Source organism: Corvus moneduloides, chromosome 6 (assembly GCF_009650955.1).
Source record: "Corvus moneduloides isolate bCorMon1 chromosome 6, bCorMon1.pri, whole genome shotgun sequence".
Lineage (NCBI taxonomy): Eukaryota > Metazoa > Chordata > Aves > Passeriformes > Corvidae > Corvus > Corvus moneduloides.
The window spans coordinates 54,318,554-54,343,395 of NC_045481.1; the positions used below are offsets into that span (position 1 = coordinate 54,318,554).

The 24,842-nt window shown below is 42.9% G+C and overlaps 1 protein-coding gene across 1 annotated transcript; it reads right to left on the reverse strand.

The window, feature by feature from the left end:
* Positions 1-1,030: 1,030 nt before the first annotated feature.
* Positions 1,031-24,594, reverse strand: DKK3 (dickkopf WNT signaling pathway inhibitor 3). The gene is made up of 7 exons (XM_032112743.1): positions 24,318-24,594; positions 22,572-22,709; positions 21,985-22,068; positions 6,679-6,771; positions 5,161-5,305; positions 2,927-3,083; positions 1,031-1,761 (listed from the first exon to the last, which is right to left on the reverse strand). Exons 1-7 carry the CDS (start codon positions 24,486-24,488, stop codon positions 1,518-1,520), a joined length of 1,032 nt encoding a protein of 343 aa, XP_031968634.1. The 5' UTR covers positions 24,489-24,594; the 3' UTR covers positions 1,031-1,517.
* Positions 24,595-24,842: the final 248 nt, after the last annotated feature.

Here is a 24,842-nt window from a genome sequence, read left to right on the forward strand (position 1 = left end):
TTCCTTGCATGCTGGCCCACAACAAAAATGCTGAGGAATCTGTCAGCTTGAGAACCAGGCATTGCACAGAGGCATTCCCTCATTATTCCTCTTCTGACTGCCCTGTGCTGCCTCTTGGCCAACATAGGGGAGGTGGAAGTGGGGGCAAAGGAGCAGAGAGGGAGTACCATCCCCTAGGTAGGGTACTTCATTAAACAACCATTTACCATAGATAGAGACTGCTAAAGCATCCTTAAGAGCTTTTGGAAGAGAGAAAAAAACTACTTATCAAATGTATTGTAAATTTTCTTCAAACTCAGACATTGGGGAAGGCAAAAATGTAGAGATGAAATTCAGGGACTGCAGCATCAAGAACTTGAAGGGAGAACACTGTCATTAAGAGGGCAATATTTACAGACTGTTACCACTCTCATGGATATTTTTTACACGGGAAAATTGCAGTAACATTTAATTCCTTCTCTTTGTATAGATGGGGCTCTCTCTAAAGCACAGTAATTTTATTAGGGGTAGAAAAGGTAAATTCAGTGAACTCTCAGAGCCGGTGTCTGTGTGTGTGTATTGGTGTGAGAATTGGTTGTAGAGTCCTTAAACCAAAAGTCAAGACAGTTCTGATGAGATATCCTCCCTGTGTATAATGATGATGGTACCCTAGGAGTTTGTTGAAAAGCCTTCATGCACCAGAAATGGTGCAAGATGTGCAGATTGGTAGCACAGTCATACACCTGTTCCAGTTATTGGTGCTCTGCTGTTCCAAACTAGACGTGAGCAGTAGGGATGTTCTGGGAAGAAGTGCCATGAAAAGTTACTTGGCTGGAACCTCTTGTCGTGTTTTACCATGTGCAACAACAGATGGTGAAATCTATACCCCAGAAAACCATCAATAGTGGAGGAGCCACGGTAGCAAACTGGTGAGACAGCTGGGAGCTGGGGAGTTTGGTGGGTCGGATTTTACTCTTGGCTTGCTGTTGGTTTTTTAAATCCATGACCTTTTAAGGTGGTAAAAATAATCACATCGTGTAACATGCACAGATTTATGCCTATGAGGTGTATTAAAAGCATAAACCAATTCTAAAGAAAAAATAAAAAATTCCTTTAAATATTCCTTAAAATCAATGGCTGCAACAGTGTCAAAGTAGATGGTTCTTACCCTAGAGAAATAAAACAATTCTAAACATCCATATTCAGAAGTCACTTCTACAGTTGCTAGTAACTTAAAATTATTTATGCTTGTGTGTATTTTTTAATGAGTACAAGTACTAAGAAGTTTATTTCTGACATACAAGGGGAAAGTACAAATCCAGAACACTCATATGGTTCCCATTTGACAGAAAGTTTGGTCCAGGGATTGAATGAATTCTGCAGTAGCTGGGACATGCAGGTTTGGTGCACAGAGAAGGATGCTCGTTGAAGACCTCATTTATTGCACTTCTATCCAGCAGTGTGTGTTTAGGGGTCATACAGGCAAGACACTAGACAAAAAAAATCTAGAAATAACTAACTAAACTGGTGCTTGGGCTTTAGATTTCATCTCCCAAAACCAGGTCCTGAGCTGAGTCAGGCTCAGGCTTGAAACCTGCTTGGTCCTGCAGACTTTCTAATTCTCTCCGCACTTCCTGAATGACGCTGCTTTCCTCATAATCAGAGAGAAGATCCTGGGGGATCAAGCTGAGAAAGGGCATCTCATCCACGACTAAGGGATCTTCTTTTTCAGTGTTCTGGGTTGCATTGGCAGACAGCTGACACACAGATGTAGACCTGTGGCTGTTGGAAAAAGGCACATCTGGTCATACAGTACATCATTTTGTGTTCTTCTTCTAGTTCATGAAATTCTCCATTCCCTCCTCACATAAAAACATGTTAAATGCACAACGGATGTACCCCAGCTGACTTCACAAGCATCTGATTCTTACATGCTTGACAGCTGGAGAGTTATAAATGTGATTTCCACATACAGAGATCCTAACAGCACAAAATGTTTGATCCTGGCACACAAGATGTCGGTGGCTCTCAGAAAAAACAGGTAACAAAAAAATGTTACTTGAATCTTTAAATTCGGATAGAAAATTCTGGACAGTTCAGCTATATTCACACCCTAATTAATTTCTGTGTTTCTACATCCTCATCTGAAACATTGTTCTGACTAGACCTGACATTTGCTGACAGATCTTCCCTGAGGTTAATGGTGCATTAACAAAAATTTTGGTGATGAAAGGATGGGATCAGCTCTGCTTGCTTCCTTTGATGACATTTATGAAACAAAATGTTACCCAATTCCTTTTCAAGCATGAAAAAATGTAGAAAGAGTTGGACACAGAAGAGAGAAATAATAATCTACATCTCTATCCCAGCTATGATGTCTTTTTGGAAATTAATATGACGCTGGTAGCATAGGAGCAAACTTGGAGAGTTTATTTCATAGAAAATGTAGGTTTTCTAAAAATGCTTTTAGCAAAACTGAAATGATCTCACTTTCTGCCAGTGAAACTGCTGACAATGCAAAGAACTCATTTTAAAGAAATATTAAAAGCATGAGCTATGAAAAGTTTGTGTTAAAATACCTTTAACATGTCTCACATTGTAAAGCAAGCAAAACATCTGACAGAAGCCCAGTCTCACACAGAAAGTTGGTGGACAGGGACTGCGTGCAGAGGGTTGGAATGATGCATCTCAACAGCTGTTAGTACTGCCTGATTAAAAAGCAGTACCAGCCCCATCAAATCACACAATTCACACCGGATTCATGTGTTGCCAAACTTAGTTGGGCACATTTGTGTGGGACAAAGCAGAAGGTTTCAGTGCTACAGACGAGAGAAGTTGTCAAAACCTTTTCTAGTGAGGAAGAATCTGTGTGTTCTCTACCTATTTACCACAGAAATAGACCCCTCAAAAATTTCAAGCAGCTTGTTTGCCCAGCTTTGGTCCTTACCTGTGGGGCTGGCAGCTCAAGCCACTTGCACAGGGGCAGTGCTCCAGCACTCCATCGGGCTCCAGGTCCCAGGTGATCAGGTTGAGAAGCCTGTTTGAAGGGTCATGGCAGGGTTCACCTTCCTCAGGTAAGGGCGTGCACACAGGAAACAGCAGCTCTGCAGGCCAGAGTAAAGTCATTTTAGGAGAGGTTGTTATCTGTCTGCTAAACTGGGATGACCCCATGTTCAATTCTTTATGCAAGATATAAAAAGACAGGCTTGATCTCTTTTTAAGTCCACTTACATGTTAGGGAGCTATAACCATGTTTTTTCCACTAGGTGGGAGTAAGACATTTGAAGTTCATCCTTAATGAGCACGATCAGCTTGACTCAGAGACCAATGTCAAGACAGTACAGCACAACTCCAGCCCTTGGAGATTCCAAACTCTTCTAATCCCAAGAAAACTAACATTACAGTGAATCCTTTGCAATGAGTAGCATAAATAGTTCAAAATCTGAATAGAAAAATACCTCTCTCCTTTAGAACTCTGTTATTTTGCAGAGGCTGCAAATACAGAGCAATTGTTCAGAGACTAAATAATGAAGTTACAAGAACTGCAACTCAGACATTTAATTTATTTTAGTAATTCTGCTGTAGGCAAAGCTGTCTGATGGCATTTGGGACTTGGCACCTTTGTTCCTACACAGGGCTGAATTTCAGCCTGTGTAAGAAATTATTTTAAAAGGCTGTGTCCTTTGGGTTTCCTCTTGTCAGTAACTCACTGTCTCAGTCTGGAATTCAGCTCTTCCAGATGTTCCTATAAAACCTCCCTTCCTCCTCTTGTCTTCAGTCACCTCATATGGCAGGATAAAATATGAGAAGAATTCAAAATCTGAAGTTTTTAAACCAGGCTTGGTCAAAAGACACATATATGTGTGTGTGTGCACAGACACATGTGCTTCAATGTATCTGACCTATCAGTTCCCAGTTTCAAAACATTATATACTGAGCAGCGAATACTCCACAGCTTACTGAAGTTTTACATGAAAAATATGCATTGTTATTAGGACAATCTTTTGCAATACTCTAGTGATGAAGAAAGGCCTTGAGGCTGGGCCTAACCTGAAAAACCCTATAGCCCTGCTAAAGCAGACAGCCATAGAGAATAAAAATTCATTGCTACTAATCAATAGAAAAATGTAAGTTCTAATAAGAGTATTCTATCAATGTTCATCAATGTTCTTACCTATTGATTTATTTATATATAGATATAATTTTCTCAATAACTATATATCTCTTGTTCCTTCCTAACCAAACTTAATACTGAAGGTCCACTATGTAATGCTCCACATTAACATGGGAAAGCTGAGCAGATCCTCTTTACTTTTAAATGGTGTTGGAGCTTTCTCCTTTGTTTTCCTGGAATGCCCTGGTGGCCTGATCCACCAGCAGGCTGAGAGTGGGACAGGCCCAACCATCAGTACAAGGCCTCCTCTGGCTCATAGCAAGGAAAAAAGCTAGGGAAGTATCTACCTGCTGTAGGGAGATGGCTGGAATTGTGTCCTGTCACTACTAAAATAAGGTGAGCTGTGATAAATGCAGTGAGGAACTGGTGTGTATAAACCACCAGAAGAAACTGGACCCCAACCAGACAGGACTGGGGATTGATTTCAGGCCCGAGACCTTCTGCTCTCCCTTCTGTAAATCAAGTTTCACATTCCCATGTAGACTGACAACATAACCTGGGATGTCATTCCTCTGTCTCTCTTGGCTGCCTGGTGTGATGCCCTGGAAGGCTCACATAAAACTTGGAGCATGAAATGTATCTGCACTGTGATTCTGATGCTCTGCTTGCTGAGAGGAAGGAGAAGCCACTTTCACACAGCTCATTAATTTCTTCTGCACATTTTTAATTCTCTTATTTTTGCTTTATTGTGTGTAAATTTGACATAGAGCTCTGCTGCTTTTAAATGCCTAAGACTCCCCTTTAGAAATGTAAATTTTTGTGCTTCTGCTGCTGGTCTCACCTCTAGTGTGCAACGGGCTTTGCTTTCACCAGTGCACACCCCATCAGGCTGTTTCTCACTCCTAATTCTATCTAAGTTTTATGATGGAGTTAACACAGCGCATTCCACAGGCCAAGGGAGAACAACCTGTTGATTCTGTAGAGATTTAACCATTTTCCCTGGGCTGAAAAGAGCCAAATATCAACGCCCCTGCATGATGAGATGAACAGGATTAACCCCTGAGTACCTTTCTGGAAAGCACAGCACGTTCCAGGGTTGCAGTCGTGCTGGTTCTCACAAATGGTGCCGTTCTCCCCTTTGGCAGTGGCTCTCGTGCACTCGCCCCACACGCAGAGCTGCTCTCCACAGCACTCCACATCCCGTGAGCAGGGCTGCCAAAGGCAAAAGCTCCTGAGAAAACTGGCACTGTAGCACTCATTGCATGTATCACACACAGCTACACACAGAATTAAACCCTGAGCCTGAAGACAAGAGTATGTACTTTAAATATACGTATGTCATGTTCCCGCTGCTCAATAGAACTGCGTCATTTCTCAGGTTGAGCACACATAGAATTATTGCCAGACAGGAACCTCCACAGCAGAGCAGCAGCACTTCATCCAACCTGGCCTTGGACACTTCCAGGCATGGAGCATCCACAGCTTCTCTGGGCAACCTGAGCCAGGGCCTCCCCACCCTCACAGGGAAGAATTTCTTTCCAATATCTAACCTAACCTGCTCTCAGTATGAAGCCATTCCCTCTTGTCCTGTCACTATATGCACTTGCAAAATGTCCCTCTCCAGCTCTCCTGTAGCCCCTTTAGGTACTGAAATGCTGCTCTAAGTTCTCCCGGGAGCCCTCTTTCTGCAATCAAGGGAAACTAAAATTAATAAATGAACCATCATCAATGAAGAACATTACTGGTTTTTTTTCCATTGTTAAATGCAGTCAGGAATTTACAGTTTGTTCAGAAGAATTGTTTTCAAAGAGCAAAGCAAAAAAAAAAGTCTTACTAAAATCCTTATTTTAGTTGTAATAAGAACCAGACTTCATTGGTAACTAAGAATCTTTGAAAAAATCTGTCTGAAAAAAATCTCTTTGCAAAACAGAAATGCAAATCTCTAGCTAGAGGTCCCTTTGTATGACAAGTGCCCCAGTGTTTCAACTACACACACCTAAGAAATCAACCTAATAAAAACCATGTGAGTCACTTTGTTTCCTTTTTTAGGTAGTCTGATTAACAATCTTAAGGAGTCATAGCAGGTCAGTGTTTCAGCAGCTTTTTCCTGTCTGCGTAAAGCACTGTCTGGGCAGCCATAAAAAAATCTGTATTTCTTCTCCAGCGGATCCCACAGGCAGTGCTTAACAGAGGGCAAGGTGTAGGACTACACTGGCACTATGAAGACCTGCTAATTAAGTTAAAAAATGCTCTGTAATTGTGGAGGTTCCAGGTTGGGGAATTGATCCCACCTCCTTCAGCCTGAGTTCACTTTACAACAGAAGTGTAGCTAGGATCCAGTTTTTACTTTCTTTATCCTACAAGTGTTCTACTGAGAACTGCAAAGAAAAGGTGGGGAGAGGGGTAGGTGTTGGGTCATCCCAATCTTGTGTTTTAATTACACCATGTTAACATAAAAACTTTTTTACCCTCATGCAGAAAGCTTTGCAGCTTCTTTTCCGTCAATTTTGACTTGCTGACATTAGCAACAATAACTTACTGAGTTTCTAAAATTCACATTAAATCCCATCTCATTCGGGACTTACTGTGTGCTGGGGCTTGCAGAGCTGACATTTGTATTCAAAGGTGGAGAACTGGCAATACTTCCCTGTTTCACAGTCTTCGTCGATGATACACTCCTGAAGGAAAGGATAAAAGCGTGATTTGCCAAAAATTCATGCCTCTCCTTGAAATACCAGAAACTCTTCACTAATTTCATTTCTTACTAGGGGCTCCTTGTACAACCATGGTTCTGTAACAGACCAGTGCCCTCTCCCTGGCTTATCTGAATCCTCTGGCCTCAAATTGCTGGGTGGCTTCCCTTCTTGAGTGCATGGCAGTGGGGAGAACACAGGGAGCAAGTGGATATATTTGTGTCTGATTCATGGGGGGGGGGGGGGGGCTGTTTTCCCATCTAATGGTTACCTCTTAAAAATAGTGTGATTAACCCTCTTCTCTAAAATGTCCTTTTTTTTTTTCCCTCCAGGCTGGAAACAATGTAGTCAACATCATTCTGAGTCCCCTGTACTCCAGCATTGGTTTGGACCATTGTTAGTGGGAAGGGAAAGGAAAAAGCAAAAGGAATTACACAAAAATCCTTGAATTCTCTGAAGTAAGCACTTGGCTGCTCTTCAGCAGACACTAATCTCACTTGCTGGAGCAGATCATCTGTGCAACCTCTATTGAAAGTTTCCACTAAGCATCTCATTTTCTTCAGATCTTCTCCAGATTCAGCCTTTTGGAGGGTTCTTGCCATGTGTGAGGCAAGGCTGCTCTGCCTGAATCAGCCCTGTCTGAATTACCCACTTTGGCCACCTCAGATGTTTCCAAGCAGTTTGATTACCCAGAACACAGAACACAAGCTAAACACGGTCTAGGGCCTGACTCTTTCCAAGTCAATGACTCGACATTCAAGTTACATGTTTATAATTCAGAAGAAGTCATTTTAGCTGTTTTAAGGAATTAGTATCACCAGGTCTAGGCTGCTATAAATTACCACAACGTTTTTCAACTTCATTATCCCAGTAGTGTGTGTGTTCCACTTTTTTTTTTTTTCTTTCCTGTTATGATAAAAATTCTGTTAATGTGAAAAATGTTGATCAGCTGGTGGCAGTAGACTGGGGCAGGAGTGGAGGACTGAGAGCTACATAACCAGGTGGATCAGAATCCAAATATCCAAATGTTATAGAGTATGTTGGAGGTTTTGTGGTTCCCAGTGAGCAGGCAGCCACATCTCTTCAGCAGCCGTGCTCTTCTAGGCCAACTTGTGTAGCTGTTGGTAGCTTTGTTGGCTGCTTTGATGAATCCCCTGTATAAACCATACCCAGAATAGACCCCACTGTTTCACTCCTGTTCCATCCACTCTCAGGCAAACAGCCAGGTCTCGCTGTACTCAGGTTTTCCAACTGTCCTTCTCCATAAAGGAGAAATCTTGCCATAATAGTTTTTAAGCTCATGGAATAACTCTCTCTCCAGCTCTAAAACCACCTAACACCAAAGTTGCAATTCTCCAGTTGCTGCTTTCTCCTGAATTAATGAGTCCCACACCAAAAAACTTTTTCCTCTTACTGAATTGTGTCCCACCAGTTCAGACGTTCAGTTTTATGAGGGTTTCCAGTCAGGGAAAAAAAAAATCCCTTTGTGGGTTTCTTTCCTGGCCTGTAAAAGGCTTCCTTTCACATGATCTCTGGGAAATAGTGTGCCACACTCCAAACCAATTTACTTCACCCAGATATCCATAGTCAATGCAGAACTCAGTAATGCTTACATGCAGATGTGTAACCATATACATTTTTATTATTATTTATTTTTCTTTCTTTAATCAGGCAACAGACCTTTTATAATTCAGCTACCTTAACACAGAATAGTTGCTGGACAAGGAGCAAATCTGAACATCTTCATCAGCTGCAACAGATTCTGAACAATCCATTTTTTCCTGGAACTGTGCAAACTAAGTTATTTCTCAGAATATTTTGTCTTTGCAGGAGCTACTGCATAAACTGAGGAGAGGGAGTGTTGGGTTCTGATGTGCAGCAGAGCATACAAGTTGGGCAGATAACTTAAAGGCAGAATCAGCCAGCCACAGTGATAATGATGTACATCCCCCTGAAATCCATTTTTGTGTTATACCAGTTAATTTAATGCTGTGGAAAAGGAATATGCTGTTTGGGAAGTGCTAAAGAATAATACAGAGTGAAAGCAGCATTGCCTGTTTATTAATGGGAGTACTGGGAGCCATAAACAACAGAGGCCAGGATGGAGAATCCCAAGCTATGTACCTGTAAGGACTTGCTCAGCATCCTGTGGACTCTTATTATAATATTGTGCTCTGCAGTGAATATCCTGCAGCACCTGGAAGCAATTTGGGCATTAGGATTTGTTCCAAAACCAACAGGGGGAAAAAAAAAGGAAAAAACCAACGAAAAACCCACTCAACAAGAGAATGAAAATCATGGAAAAGATTCCTAAGTCTGCTGAAACAACTGCTGCTGAAAGAAACTTCAGGCTTCCTGTCTTAGGTAGATTATGCCAAAGATTCTTGCTTTCCTAAAGAATGTTTAGTGTCCATTTTATTTGAGAATAAAACAGCGAGTGATGCTGGTGATAGTCAAATACGGCAGCTCCCAGACCACCAAAACAGCTGGTGCAGGACTGTGCAGGTCAGAGCTGCTGGGACAAGCTTTCACAGGAGTGCTTTCCCTCAGGCCTTTGCACACATGGAAAGGCACAAAAGAAAAGAGTTTTCTTCCAGTGTGATGTGCCAATCTGCAGCCCCCAGGGCCTGGCAGGTGCCACAGGCTGTTCTGGCAGACTGCACTGGCTGGTGGGATGTATCCCACGGTGCTGTGCACCACGTCACCCTCTGCCCATACAGCACACCAAGGAGGATAGAGGGACAAGCAAAGAATTTCTCATTTCAAGTTATGAAAGCAGAGCAACATGGCCAGAGTTAACCTAATTTCACACAGAACCCACTTTCTTTGGCAGTGTTCACCTGGTTTCTGTACCTCACTATGGCAGTATTTTTAATACTCTGTTTTGCTGGTGATACAGTATGTACTGAAATAACACTCACTTTCTTTGCTCTTCTTCCCCTTAATCCTTAATTAAAACCCTAAGAGTAGACTAAAAAATACTCTGATCATGTCTAACCTTCAAAATGGACTCACTGATTTTAAATTCATAACTGGCATTTGATTTGTCTGTTCCCTCTCCCCACTCACACTCACCCTGCCTCCATTCTCAGAAAGTTCTTCTTCAAAGATAACTTTAAACAAAACTCTCTCTTCACTACTCATATCTTCAGCCAATACTTGTCAGGGACTGTCTTAAGTGAGACTTTCTCTCCTTCTTTAGTTTAGAACACAAGAAAGCAGAGGAAGGCACTGTCATGACTTAATATACAACTTTTCTGTGGTTCTCTGGCATGAGAACAGTGGGATTCAAGCAGGAGAACCCCTTCTCCCCTCCTTGTGTGATGGCCCAGTTTGCTGGCTTACTGTGATCCAGTTACAGTTTGTGCCTACAAACTTCTGAAGGAGCTGAAGGGAGAGGCAGGATTGTTTTCTGCACAGCTGGTAAGCCAGAACAGCCCTTCCAAAGTGTTCATTCCTAACCCTCTATGGATTTCAGGTTTCCAAGCCATGAAGTAGAGAGGCAAAAATCAATTATTCTGGAGAGGTAAGGAAGTTCTGCCAGCAGAAACACAGCACAGGAAGCAATGCTACTAAAGCAAGTCATGTGACAATTAGAAAATGAGTTTTAGTAACAACCTTGGAAATGCATGGGGGCATCTCGGCAGTATTCAGGGATAACTGTGCTCCAAAAGCTTCTCTGAACAAAAGCCCCTTTACACGTCTATTAAAAACTCCCCAGACAATGAAATTCCCATTTCAAAAACCTTTAACTCAGGTAGAACTCAGTGTTAACCTCCATGAACCATAGCTACAGATCCTTCCCAAACAGTGCCAGAGCTCACCTGATTGCACCCATGAGACAACAACAATTCCAGCCATGGCTGAAGTGCCATGTTCACATTGGAACTGACATCTTTTAGCAAATAGTCCTTCTAAGAGTTAACATTTCTGTGTTTACAAATCCCCTTCTAGGTTATGTTTCAATTTCTGCAAGTTGTTTCACGTAGGACTGGTCTCCGTCACTGCAGCAGATGGCAAAAACTGCTGAGTAGTAAGGAAAAAAAAGAAGCATAAAACGTGTTTTATATCCTACATGTATTAAAAAAAAAGGCAGAATTACATAGCAAGGAATATTGTTTTATGGAAACTACTACTTTAATTTGAAATGCAGTAGCATTCTCGTTCCTAATCTCTCAGTTGTCTAGACAGGGCATGTAACGCAGTTGTCTTTAATGAGATATGAATTAATTTGCCTTGAAATACCTCAAAACCTCTGTAATACTTTCCAGCAGTGCAAACCTCTCACTGCTGTCCTGCCAAGTACACAGCACTCGTAAAATTAGGAACTTCTGTTAAAAAAAGACGTCCTGAAAAGAGCAGACATGAGCTGCAAACCGTGGTAGGGGTCACATCCCAGTGCTATGAGGGGAAGCCAGCTCTTTGGGTGGCTCTTCAACAGGAATGTGACTTCTGAGCTCAAAACTAACAAACAACAAAACACAAGTCCCTTGGTTTTGTCATGAACTTCTCCATGGAGCTAATCTCATCTGATTCCTTGCCCCTGTTTCCCAGAAGCATTTTAATTGGGAAAATTTCATTTCTGGTTCTCCACATGACACAATATAAATGGATGCAAAATATGTCTTCATGACATAACTGAAGGTGGCCTAAAGGCAGTTCAGCTTGGCTTTAGGTACCCAAAGAAACACAGCTATGTTAGCTTTAAAATGCTGTTAAAAAGCTGAGGGAATTGAGGCAGTCTGTGGCCCCCACTAAACTGCTCACCACCAAAGCATCCCTTTCTACACCACCTGCTTATTCCCATCACACAAACAGTGATCCTGTCACTGATCAGACCCCTATGCAGTTAATGCTCAGTGTCAAAAGAGGAAATAAAGAAAATATCATCTTATCCACAGCTTCAAGGAGCTGACTCCAATGAAAGAAGAAACTACACCCAAAAAACCAAAACTAAATTCCTCACAAATGCCTCAGAATAATGAGGAAAATGGTGCCTGGATGCTCTCTCAGATCATGCTCTGTTCACTCTTGGTCAAAATCTCTCTGTAAGCCTTGCAATAATTTAATAGCAGGTCATTCTGCAGAAGCAACCACTTCATTTTCTTCCCTCACCCTTTTTTTTCTCAGTAATAATAACCTGATCCTGGCAGGACTACAGCTTCTGCAAACGCTCCCATGTAGGAAACACAGTGCCAAGTACTCATTTCAATCTATTTTGCAATGGTATCAAAGTGGGCACATGAGAAGAACTATTCTAATTTGGTAGAAAACCCCCATAAATTATATATCTGACAGGTAATTAACTTAGTCTGGAAACTAAGAGCTATCCAGCGTAGAAAGAATAAAAGAACTGTGTCTATGTGTGCGTATATGTATATATCTATATATATATATATATATATGTGTGTATATGTGAGGTCAAAATACTGATGCATGTTTATAAACAAAGTTTTCCTAATAAGTTTGCAATTAATGGTCTTAACAGAGAAATGCATCTACCTGTGGATCTGTTAACTGGAGAACAACAATTCTTTAATCTTTGATAAGCAGAAGCTGTGTCTAAACACTCGTGGTCTGAGACATCCTGGGTTTTACTCCAAATGTCCCGAGCTCCAGTAGCAGTTGTGGAGCCACTGTAGAGCAGTGCCACAAAGCTCCAAAGTGCCATTATTTGTAAGTAGCAGTAATCACACAAAGACACAGCTTTGATGCAATGATGTTCCCTGGGAGCTGAATTTTAATGCCGGCCGCTCTTGTCTCTACAATTGGCAGCTACAAACTTTCCATGATTCACTACTGAACTATGTCAATTTTGCAAATTTGTACAAGCCAAACAACACAGAGTAGCTGTACACAGTGAGGATGTGAAACAGCTGGGTGAAAAGGAAAGCCTTTGAAAACAAGATTTCTGTACTTAGTAGCTGCTGGCTAATCTTAAATCACTAAACTACAAGTAGCACACTGAGAGTAAGATGCTGACCTGTGCCCCATCCCTCACAGAACTGATTTCAAACCCTGAATTTTATGGGATTTGTTCCTATATACTTTTTTTGGTAGTCTACAGTTGGAACAGACTTATTAATTGTGCTTAAGGTGCCAGCCAAGGATAATAATACTGGAACAGAAGTACACTGGTAAGGATTCACATTCAATGGATTTTGCCCATGGCAGAGTTGACAGCATAAGACACTGCTGTTACTGTAGAAGAAATCGAATAGTTTATTTTCCATGAGCTGTAGGTGGAAGAAGAAGGGGTTTGAATTAAAGCAATAGCATTGGAATAAATCATCTCCAGCACTCAAGGATTTTGGGAACACGGAATCCATGTCTGCCTAAGGATGGAACAGGCATCTGGTTCATAGATGTTGACTCTTTGAAGCTTCTTCAAGACCTCCTCTGTGGGGCATTTCTTGGGATTACAAAAGCCTTTTTTATTCCCTTAATTTAATTTTTCAACTGAAATCATGTGCCTAGAGGATATCAACAACATGAGATGACAACTATTCATGAATATTCATTCCATTTCCTAAAAAAACACCAATGAGGAAGAAGGGGAAAGGGGTCTTCAGCACACTCCTTTTCCAAAAGGGACATGAGAGTATGAGCGTGTTACAGATTTCCACCACGTATGAAGTCCAAGACAAACACCTACCAGGGGACCAAAACTTTCCCTTGCTGACAGCTGTGAGCTCTCTTAGACCCAGAAAAACCACTGAGGCTCCCCTTTGCCTGACACCATGATGTCAAACTCTCTGTGTGCTGTAAGATACTGCTTCTCCCCCTGGACTTCCTAAAGGAAGAAGTTTGAGGGATTCCTCATATGATATAAATTCACAAGCAGGCTCTGAGTCATTTCCAGACAGAATAATGAGTAAACAGATCCAGAATTCCCACCCCACCCTGTGTATCTTTTGTACAACCATGCTGCATTACAATATATTACTAACTGGAAGGGAGAGTGGACTTGTTAGGAAGGAAAGAACCAGGACAGGTGGGACAGGTGGAGGGGGGTTCTCTGTAAGCTGCAGAGGTGAAGAACCACGAGTTGGCAGCTGATGCACTCACCAGTGGTGTCCCTCAGTGCTAGCAGTGACCCAGCCCCTGCAAAGGCCAGGCAGACACCCACTGCACAAAAGATGCCAAAATGCTCTTTTGTGAATCACATGGGAGGAAGAACAAAGTTCAGACTCACTCAGCTGACACAGAAATGCATTTCTCAAGGCATTGCATTTGAAGCCACCATTCTACAGTGCTTCTTTCCTTCCTTTCTTCCTTCCTTCCTTTCTTTCTTTCTCTCTTTCTCTCCCTTTCTTTCTCTTTCTGTCCTTTCTTTCGCCAAACCTTTGATGAAACAGAACTAAACAGAAACAACTTCACCACTTTCCTTCAACTTCCATGGTTTAGCTTAATAAATCATAGTACAAAACACCATCAAGCTGGACCAGTAGCATCTCACACCTCTTCCTGACTCCAAACAACTGCACAGAAGGCCGAGGAATCACCGATCACACTCATTCTCTCTCCTCCTACTCACTGGTATAAAACCAGTCCCATCCTACAGATTTTGTAGAATCTAACCCTCCTAAAGTCCAGGTGAAGGTTAGATAAGACTTAGGCTCATCATATATGTGTCACAGGGCCAACCTCCCAGCCACTGCAAATTCTGCCACCTTACCTGTGACAACACAGATGTAACCAGTTGCAGATTTCACCCACTTATTTGCATCCTTTGTATCTATCTCAACCAATCTAAGATTATAAGAGATGCAAATAAAAGATAAAAAGACAAAATACCTATGCTATACATCCAGTGCTGTAGCCTGTATTTCCTGTAGCTTTAGCTACTGTTGTTACCCTGCCAGCCAAGGCTTGCTGTTTAATTAGATAATATGGTTTCAGCTAAAATCTCAAATAAGCAGCTGCTGGAGCCAATGGATTAAGTCATGTAATCAAAACCAGTGGAAAAAAATTCTCATTTGCCTTAAAGCTTTTCCTCTCATGAGTAATTTGCTACATGTGTATGGCAAGAGGAAAGAAACACTGCTGATGGACCTTCAATAAAGATAATCCATACTGTGAACTCTTAACAGATGTCACAAAATTGCCACCAGCCCACATGAAAGAGTCACTCTCCTGACTGTATGTTACCTTAAAGAGAAGACTAAAAAGCCCCATTTCTCTGAGAATAAATATGTTGATCTAGGAGAGGCAGAAAGTAAAATCATTCATGGTGGTTTGTTTTTGTATCTCCCTACAACTCGGACACGATCTGTAAAAGACAATCACACAGGCTTGGATACCCAAACCCAGCATGTTATGAGCAGGAAAACTGAACCAAAACCAGGGAAAAGGTAAACAACCTCCCTTTGACTCTCACTACTCCCTTATCACGGCTTGTTGGCAGAAGAGATGTGGCAACCAATGTGCAAACAAGGGAGAAGCGGGAAGCTTCATTCCTCCCTGCCCATGGAAAACTTCAGACAAGGCAGGATTTGTGCCCACAGCTAACAAGAATGCTGTCAGCTTTAGAAGTGGTGCATGGACACTGGTGAAGCACTGGCTAGAAGAGAAAGTTTTGGACCCTTCAGAGGAACTCACTGGTTTACCAGTCTGTTCTTACTAACCATGCTGAGAACATTGAATCAGTTCTAGGCACTGTCACTGTGTTACAGCAATAGCTTATTTTTGGCAAGGAGAAATTCAGCACAGGAAAAGCTTTCCCTCTTCAGTATTTAGCTACTCTAAGGGCAATAGTGCAGAGAGATAAAAACGGTGAGGTAGCTCTTCAGCCAACTTGATTTTGCATTAAAATATTCTTTTTCTTTGGGGTTTAGCTGGAACAGAAATACCACATTATAGCACAGGAGGATGTGGCAAATTTTTTAACAATTCTAAATACAGGCATAGACTGGAATTGCTAATGAAGACTTTTGGAATATTTGTTAGTACTACACAGTTTTGTTTCCCTAACTTGACAGAAAAAAACCAACTTACACTAAACTAGACTAATAGGAAATATTAAAGGAATCCTTGTCACTCTCTTAATAGTTTTTTTCCGTACTAACAAAGTAAACTTACTAAAGCTATCTGAGCTGCTTCAGACTCCCACTGATACAAATGAGAGCAGGATTTGATACCTTTAATTAGGAGTAACCCTTTTGCTGTTGCATCAGTTACTTGCCTGGAAATCTAAGCCGCCATTTAAGAGCAAAAAAAACCCAGTGATACTGATCTGTGTTCTCAGACCTTTGCTGGTTGTGTTTTCAGCCAAAACACCTGCCTGGCTTGCCTCACCTCTCAGCAAAAGGCACCTTGCTTCTCCTGCCTCTGATAAGGTCTAGCAGCTGCTCCCAGCTGCTTGTTTGCTCAGGGCCATCGAGCCCGAGAGCCGAGTGAGTGCATGGAAACCGCAGCCTCACTTCTCACACCGTGGCCACTGCACCTCCACAGCGTTACAAAAGCACTGATGTTTGTGCCCACTGGCCACTCCTGCTCCTCTGTGCGCACCCATGACTTTCCACACAGCGTTCTCTGAGAGAAAACCAGCTCAGGATGGACTGAGTTTAGCAAGCAAAGATGTGGACACTGAGGAACGAGTGTGTCAGGCAGCTGGCAATCACAGAGATTTCCCACCTTCCTCTTTGTACAGGATCAGACTTGACACTTGTATTTCAAACTCCTTCTGGCAGGTCTTTCCATTCACTGAGGCTAACATTCAGATATTTTTTTTGGCCATGGCCCAGTGAACATCAGATGATTGTCAAAAACACTGGGTTTAGATACACTGTGACTGACAATAAGGCCATCCTATCATCCATGACCTAAATTAAATCTCTTAATATCTTTTGCATCACTAAGGAGCATTTGCTGCTTATGGAGTCAGCTATGAAGTCTCACATATGCACACAGTCCATCACACCTTTCATACAAGAAGAATATGTCCCTCTCTACAAAAAGATTCACAGCCTGAAAATACTCCAGATTAACTAGAGCAACTCAAAATGCTAATTGAGCAATTCTTCTCATCTTTGGCTAAATCCTGTTTCCCTTTGCACCCTTGTCCACGTCATTTTCTACTCTAACAAACACAAGCTACTTGTCCTCAAGAGCTATTCACACTTGCCCCAAAGCTTTGTGTTCTACATTGTCAAGACTGAAACTGAAAAGGGAACAAAAAAAGGGGGTTCAGTAAAATGGTAAGAATTGGTTAAGGATGTCTAACCCAGCCTGTCTGAGGAGCCATGGCTCTCTAAAACAAGTACAATTTGCCTTATCTACTCCTACAGCAAGGATTACCTAAAGAGGGGGTGTTGTGCAAAGAACTGCACTGGTCCAGTGATTATTGGAGCACAGCAGGCTGGACAGCTAACAGAAAAGCAAACTTAGAGTACCAAGGAGTTAAATTATTAAACACACAAAACCTACCAGATTTAGATATTACGTGATTTTTGGCTAGACTGAGACCAGGATTCCAACTCAGGAATGCACTTACTGTGTCTATTGATAGTTTGAGGTTGCTGAGTGCAAGTCACCAGGGACTAAAAGTGCTGTGAAAAATTAAACAAAAAAATTGGACCCAATTATAAGACTGTCCAAAACAAGAGTCCTCCCTGAGACATAAGGGAGCAGAAATCAACACCAAGATGCTGCATTTTCAAATTTCTGCCATTGACTCCTCTCCTGCAGTGATGTTGATGGAAAAATTGCAATTTCCATTCCATTGATTGCTCCTTCTCAATTTCCAAAGCTTCCTTTCTCTACAGCACTGGTAGGAACTCCTCTCCTGGAGCAGTATGGGCCTCAAGGAGAGCAACTCCAGTACGTGTGGCTGAGAACATGTTTGGTGAAATCATATACAAGTTGCCCCAACAGGAACCAAGTGGTTACTTTGGCAGTTCTGGACATCAGCAGAGAAGTGGGAGCTTGAAGACCTGCAGCTTAACCATTTAAACCGCTATTTTTCTCTAGAAAAGGGGGAAATTGAGCTATTTTCTTTCTTTTTACTGCTGGAATAAAGGCTGAGAAAAGGTTTAAATGAGGCTGTTATAAAAGGGATGCCACCCATTCTGTCTGTACAGATAAACCAGGACCTGCCAGCTCAGCTTGTAAACCCAGTTTCACAGTGATACCTCCCTGCCCAGAGCTCCAGGGGTGCCAGCAGCAGCCTTTCTTATGGAGATAAAGGCCTGGGCACCACAGGATCTCCTCCTAAGGACGTGCTGGTGTTTGAAGTCCCTCTCTGAGCAGCTGCTGTGTTTGCAGAAGGTGTGTCCCAAATAACAAGTGTGCACACAGGCACACACCCGCATGGTGGAGGAAGGGCAAGCACCTCGCACAGAATCGCACCGAGGGCAGCTCTCCTCACCCTCCCACAAAGGAACTTTGACCTGTGCTGCACAACTAAAGAGAAGGCACAGCCATGCCCTCAACAGCCTCTGCCACCAGGGACAAGCAAAAGAAAGGAATCTGCTCCACAGTGCCAAAGTGAAATGAGAAATGCATTATATCCTTCCAGTTGCCTGGTTCACTCGCCCTAGATACCAGCATCTTTAAAAATCTCTTTCAAAAAAGAGAATTGAAACCAACCAGATATACTTCCATTAAGCTTTGAAAAAGAAAAACCCAAAACAACACAAAAATCAACCTTGCTAAAAAGAAGATACTGCTTTTTAAAATTATTTCTCAAATTACTAGAGACAAGAAAAAAGCTCAGGTACACTAGCTTTGAATTGGAAGAGAGAGCTTATGTAAAATACTACTCTGAATGGAAGTGAGAAGAAATGCAACTAAATCTTTGTGTAGCAAACCTGACTAGTACCAATTTTGTTTCCTTTTATTTTTCATCCTTGCTTTCCCTTGGTCAGGTTAATGTATCACAACTGAAACAGGTCTAGCCAACAAGCTAGAGAAGGTTTTGATTTTCAGAGGATAATGGGGAATGCTATTATTTTTGCTGCGCTCTGTGCTTGAACTTTTGACTGAAAATACTCTATTAATTTGCAAGCTAACCAGTGCTCCCTGGAGAAGTAAATTACAGAGTATTTGAGCCTTAAATCCAGGAACAAATGGATGCCAGGCCCTCCACAGACTTTATGCCCATCCAGCTACCTCTTGCCTGTGTTTGGCCTCTATAAAAACACGAGTCTGCTGGATTGAAGCCCGACATCAGTAGGGGTGACTGCCAGCCCTCAGCGATATCCGAGAAAGTGAATGTGAGTCTGGGAATGTAAATGGAGCCTCCCAATAATGCAGCACCTCTGAGGAACTGGACTGCATTGCCAGAAGTGGCAAAGAGCCCAACTCCCCTTCTGGAGACTTAAAACACCGATAGCCTCCTGGCCATAAAAGCACTGCCAAACGAGCCATCAGTAACAAAGAGCAGTCTAAGGAGAATTCTTCTGTGAGGCAGAGCCAGGAAGAAATACTCTGAAAGGAAAAGTCTGTGTGTGGAGGGTGTTCCCTGATGTATCTGCACTTCATGTACCTGTACACACTTATATTTATATGCACTATTTGTGTATGTATTGGTACCTGCTTCAGGAGGACAAGCACTGTGATTTAAAAGGCAGGCACAACCTGTTTCCCACAAAGCTGCTTCTCCAGTGCTGGATTTCATTCCAGCCAATAAGTGGATTTACTATTGCAATGCAGACACATCTTTGCCTTCTTGGGAGGCTTTTGTGTCATCTCTCAAAGCCCAAAAAGGTCACATGAAAAACTTCCAGTGATTTCAGAGGCTTGTAACTCAGCACAGAAAATAAATGTAAACTGAGGAGGTGTAGGGTTCCAGTTATCACAAATTACTGCAGTAATAAATTACACAGAGTTTGAATTTCAAAACAGGTGGTTTAGGAAGGTGCTTGGAAAATTCTTCTTTTTACCACCCAAATTTGTACCTAAAGTGCAGGAGCTGTGGGAACCCTTAACTTTTATAAGGCAAGCCCATAAACTCAACCTATGAAACCAGTGGAATCACTCCTCCACCACCTATTGGTCTGTGAAGCCTGTGGCCTGGAGAGTGACTGGCACACATCACAATGCCACACAAAACTTCAGGTATGAAAATTTGTGTGCATAAAAATGACCTAAGGGCCCAGTGCAAAGTTTTCTGCAGCTCATTTCCCAATTCTTTTACCTTAAGTTTACAGATCTAAGCAACAGTGCCTTTTAATTTGGGCAAAAATTTTCTTCTACTTCATAGATCTCTCCTCAGCAGCACCTTTTTCCTTGCTGTAACACAAATCTTCCAATTCTTAATTGCATTACTCCTACAACATTTCTGTGCCCTTGCAGTACCAAAAGTGATTCATATTCCTGCTTAATGTTTAAAGTCTGCAAGCATCTTCAGATTTACTTCTGCTAGGCATCTCTCAGTCAAATTAATTTCAGGCCCTCCTTAAATAAGGACCAAGTCCATCCGTAGGCTGCTTTTCATTTAAGTTGGCAACCTCTAAATAAGGTGTTTGTACCAGGGGCATGCTGAAAGTTCAAAATGAGTGTGTGTGGGGGAAATAAACATTAACAACTGCAGTTCTGTTTCAGCAGCTGCTGCAGTGGGGATGCTGGCGAGCAACGCTCTGCGGGGTGGAAGCGATGAGGAGCTGACAGGATCAGCCCTGGTTGTTCTTGGTTCAGAGCTGCATAAAGGCTGCCACCACAAAGCCTGGCAAAAATGTGTGTTCAGCCCTCAAACTCTTCAGCTGGAGCACTAAGAACAGTAGGAGTTCTGGATGCAGCACTGGCTTGGTAAGCGAGGCAAACTTCCCATATGGAAAATGCAGCTGTACCTTGATACATGAAGCTTCTAAGGAACTGTGTATGAACCTTGGAGGAAGTTAATTTAGAAATACTTTTTACAGCTGTGAAGAATGATTAGACACCACAGGCAAGCCAAATACATTATGAAACATCACTAGTGTTGTGTTCCAGTGCTAAGAAGGTTAAAAAGTTTGCCTTTGTACACTGGATTTGAAGATGATTATCACGTTTGCTTGGAAAAAAACCCATTTGGATTGTCTTCATTGCATATAATCTCATTATTAAAAAGCACTGTGTAGGATGTTAACACTTTGTATAAAAGCAGATGTAATTTAGAATAGCTACAATTTATTTTACACCTTGACTTTTCACTTAAGCTACAAGCTTTGCCAAATAGTAAAAAAAAGTAAAGTTGCTTGTGTATGCTGTATTTTGCTACTTGCCATATTCAAACTTAAACAGCAGTATAAAAATATGAGCTGAAAGAGGGAAAACTTCAGAAAAGAGGCACTAATTTCAGGTTCTGTGCTCATTAAAACTAGAAACTACTGCCATAAGTTTTTCTTTTTTCAGTGTTTTATAAAATAGTTACAGAGCTGCTTCTCTGAAAGATCTGGAGGTAAGTTACTCTAAAAAAAGCCAGGACATGTTAAAGTAAGTCAAACCACAAACTATTAGTCAGATGAAGCCAGCTATCAGAGGAAACCTGGCAAGGCCAGTCTTACTGGACTCTTTTTTGAGTCCATTTTGGTAAGACTGTAACCAAAGAAAACCCAATTTTTTTAAGTAGTAGTATGTGCTGAATGTCTCATGTGACTACTGATGTTTAGCAAATGGACCTGTGCTTGCAAGACTCAGGTAAAGAATATTCTTGCTTTTTAAACTTCTTTGAGAGTCCTTAAACAACCATATTTTGAGAGCGGAGGGGATTTATTGTCCCGTCTCTCTCCCTTCTCCTCAAAGTGACATTTCATAACCAGTTGTCCATCACTGTGTTAGGCTAAAAAGCAAATAGAGCCATATGTTGTTCCACAGATTCCCCATAAATAGATGATTTGGGGTTATTTTCAATTGTTAAAAGTCTATAAAGCAATTTTTTTTTGTGGAAGACAAGGTCAGTGTTATACTAAGGGTTTATCCACACTCACTGGAAAGGGCAGTGTAACTATCTTTTTATAATTAACATTTGTATTTAACAGACAAATTGAATGTTCAAACAGGTCAACTAACCACAACACTGAAACTCTGTTTCCAGTTCGTAATATTTCTAAGTTAAACTAATTAAAAAACACAAACATTTTTGACTGCTTACTCCAATGGTTTTGTGTGTTTTAAAAGATTCCAAAATTTTGTTAGGTGAACTCTGTCACAGTCTTCTGAACAAGGAACCCAAAGTATTTGTTTGATTTTCAAAAGGAAAGAAAAGTGCTCACTTACATGATTTCTCTTGTTTTCTCCATCTCTTATAGATGTAATAACTGTCTCAGAAAAAACTGTTGATCCAGTTTTGTTATCTGTAACCTGATACAGGAAAAGAACAAAACATCAAACTACAGTTTTTATGAGTCCTTTGTGACTCTCCGTCCTACATTCTGCAATAATTAACCCGCTCCCATCCCCTCTTTTATTCCCATTTTGCTGTCACTCTTAATAAACCCTAATCTGAGGGGGGAAAAATAGATGACAGGGCTACCTCCTTTCCTATTTAAAATGACACTGTAAAGAAGCTAACTGAGCAGGAGATGGCTGGGGTTTTATTCCCCATGCCATAGCTGTATCTGTGTCCTATTTTTAGCAGGCACTTTTTCCAAAATAAATTATTATTTCACACTAACCTTTCATGATGTGTCCTAAACACTGTGATTAGGCAAGCACAGGAGATACAATAAAACCCCAAAGTCCTTATCATCAGGGAAGTTTACATTCCAAATTATTGTGTGAATAAACATGTAAAATTGGGGTCTTTTTTTTGAAGAAAAGGTGTGTAAGAATGGAGAGCTCACCACATATAAGTTTTCTCATACCTTATCAATTTCTTGATGAGTCTGAACAGTTCTGTTGCCCACTCTGGTTTCCGTGTTGGACTCGTTATGGAAGTTGGGAGGTAAGCTTTCAAAGCTGACTTCTGACAGCTTTTTTGCCCCTTCCTCTTCAGCTTCCATCTGCCAAATTTAGAAAAAAAACCCCAAACAACTGAAAATTAGCAGAAATGTCACAAAAGAGACCGAGCCATGCCTCCCGCGCAGGCCCCGGTGACGGACGCTGCCTGCTCCAGACCCTGCCTGCAGCAGCTCTTGAATGGGCCAGAAAAGCAGGGCTGAGCTGAACCCTTGAGCTCTGGGCTGTTTAAGCCCAAGTCAGTCCCTGTGAGGGGAAAAAGCGTGCAGGGTAATGGCAATTTGGTATCTGCAAATGCTGATGCCAGTCAAGAGCCCAGCTTTTCTGTTCTTCACAGAAAACCACTGAAGACTTCACACAGACTTTCCGATCTGACAAAGAAGAGAAAATATTCTGGAAAGAGAGAGAAACATCTACAAAGCCCCTTGAAGTCAACAGAAGCAGCCCTATAGATGAGGGTGCACACATCCAGAATTTCATTCTCTCTTTCAGTTCCTACTGTCTTTGTTTGTGGGATGAAGAAGGGCGTGAATCTTGTAAACACACAAGAATAAATCATGCCCTTTTGTTATTTGCAACCACTGTAACAGAGCTAGGAGGCCTCAAGTTCAACCAGGATGAACAACAGGATTTTTCCAAAGACAAAATGTCTCTTCTTGGTGTGTCTGTTTATTTTAAACAACAGTTGCAAATCTCTCTGAGTCCAAACCATTTACCTCCTAAGACTCTGCTCAAACAATTCACACTTTGTGCTGTACACAGACCATTCCTCAATCCAGAGCTGACTACAGAAAAACAGGCAGAAATGTTGATTACATCCTTAAGCATCTTTGCAGCATTGTAAAGAATGGTTTGTCTCAGTGTGTTTGCAGTCTAAATGAAGTGGATGACAGAGGTAGATTTCAGCAACCGTCCAGATGACTGTAAAAGTTCAGAAATTCTCTAATTACAGTAAAGCAAGGTCTGTTTCTCAAGCAGGCAGTCAGTTAAAGGTTTTTGTAGACTATGTATTTTTGAATGAGGGGAAAAGAGAACTTGAAAGGAAGATCCTTAACAGGAAGGGGAATAAAAAGCACACAAGAAAGGGCAGTGCTGGGACAAGGTGTTTTGACAGCCATATAAAACAATGGCTTGGGGATTGGTCTCAGTTCCTGGCTTTGAAACCTGTGCGATTCTGGGCCAGCAATTTGAGATCAAGACACGCAATTACATCACAAGCAAGCTGCTCCTCCACACATTTTCAGGACACGTACAGCTCTGAATCCTGGTTTGGGATACCCTCGTGCGCCTTAGCTCCTGCTGCACAGAGACAATCAAGTAACTCTTCCCTTCCCTCCTCCCCTCGCCACGTCCTGTTCCTTTCTCTCTCCGGGATCCAGCCGCACCATCGCCTCGCTGGCCCGGGCCACCCCGGGATGCGCACACAGGGCGAGCCCCGAGGGGCCGGCGGACACCGAGCCGGGGGGCCCCGCGCTGCCCAGCCCGGAGCTCGGGTCCGGCCGCGGCTGCTCCCGGCGGGGCCGGCCCCGGCTCCTTTGCGGCCGGCGGGGATGCGGAGCGCGGCCGGGATGCTGCCGGCGCTGCCCGCAGGTGCGGCCCGCCCGGGGAATACGTGAGGAGGGAACCCCCCGCGCCCCCCGCCGCCCCCGCACCTCCTGCACGGCGTTGCGCAGCTTGTGCTGCGTGTCCTCCATCAGCGCCTCCACCTCCCGCAGCATCTCGCCCAGGCTGGCCGCCCGCCGCCGCCCGCCGCCCGCCGCGGGCAGGCACAGCGCGGCCGCCAGCGCGGCCCCCAGCGCGGCCACCAGCGCCCATCGCCGCATCCCGCTGCCCCTCCGCTGCCCCTCCGCTGGCCCTCCGCTGGCCCTCCGCTGCCCCTCCGCTGCCCCTCCGCTGCCCCTCCGCTGCCCCTCCGCTGCCGCGGCCCCTCCGCGCTCAGCGCCGGCGGGCGGGACGCGGCCGGGGCGGGGCGGAGCGGGGCGGGCGGACCCTCGGCCCCCGCCGGAGCCCCCGCCCTGGGAGCGGGGAGAACGGGAGGGGAAGGATGCTGAGAGAGGCGGGGAGGTGCCGAGGCAAAGGAGCAGCGCGAGTTTCCCGTTCAGACCCGAGACCTTTCGCTCTCTCTCGGTGTTTTGAACAGGTTTGATGGGAAGAGGAAGGTGCGAGCTGCGCGGCAC

Coding starts and splice junctions, on each gene's coding strand:
- DKK3 (XM_032112743.1), bottom strand. CDS start 24,488: ATGCGGCGATGGGCGCTGGTGGCCGCGCTGGGGGCCGCGCTGGCGGCC. Junction 22,710..24,317: donor TGCGCAACGCCGTGCAGGAG/GTGCGGGGGCGG, acceptor TAAATTTGGCAG/ATGGAAGCTGAAGAGGAAGG. Junction 22,069..22,571: donor CTCATCAAGAAATTGATAAG/GTATGAGAAAAC, acceptor TTCCTGTATCAG/GTTACAGATAACAAAACTGG.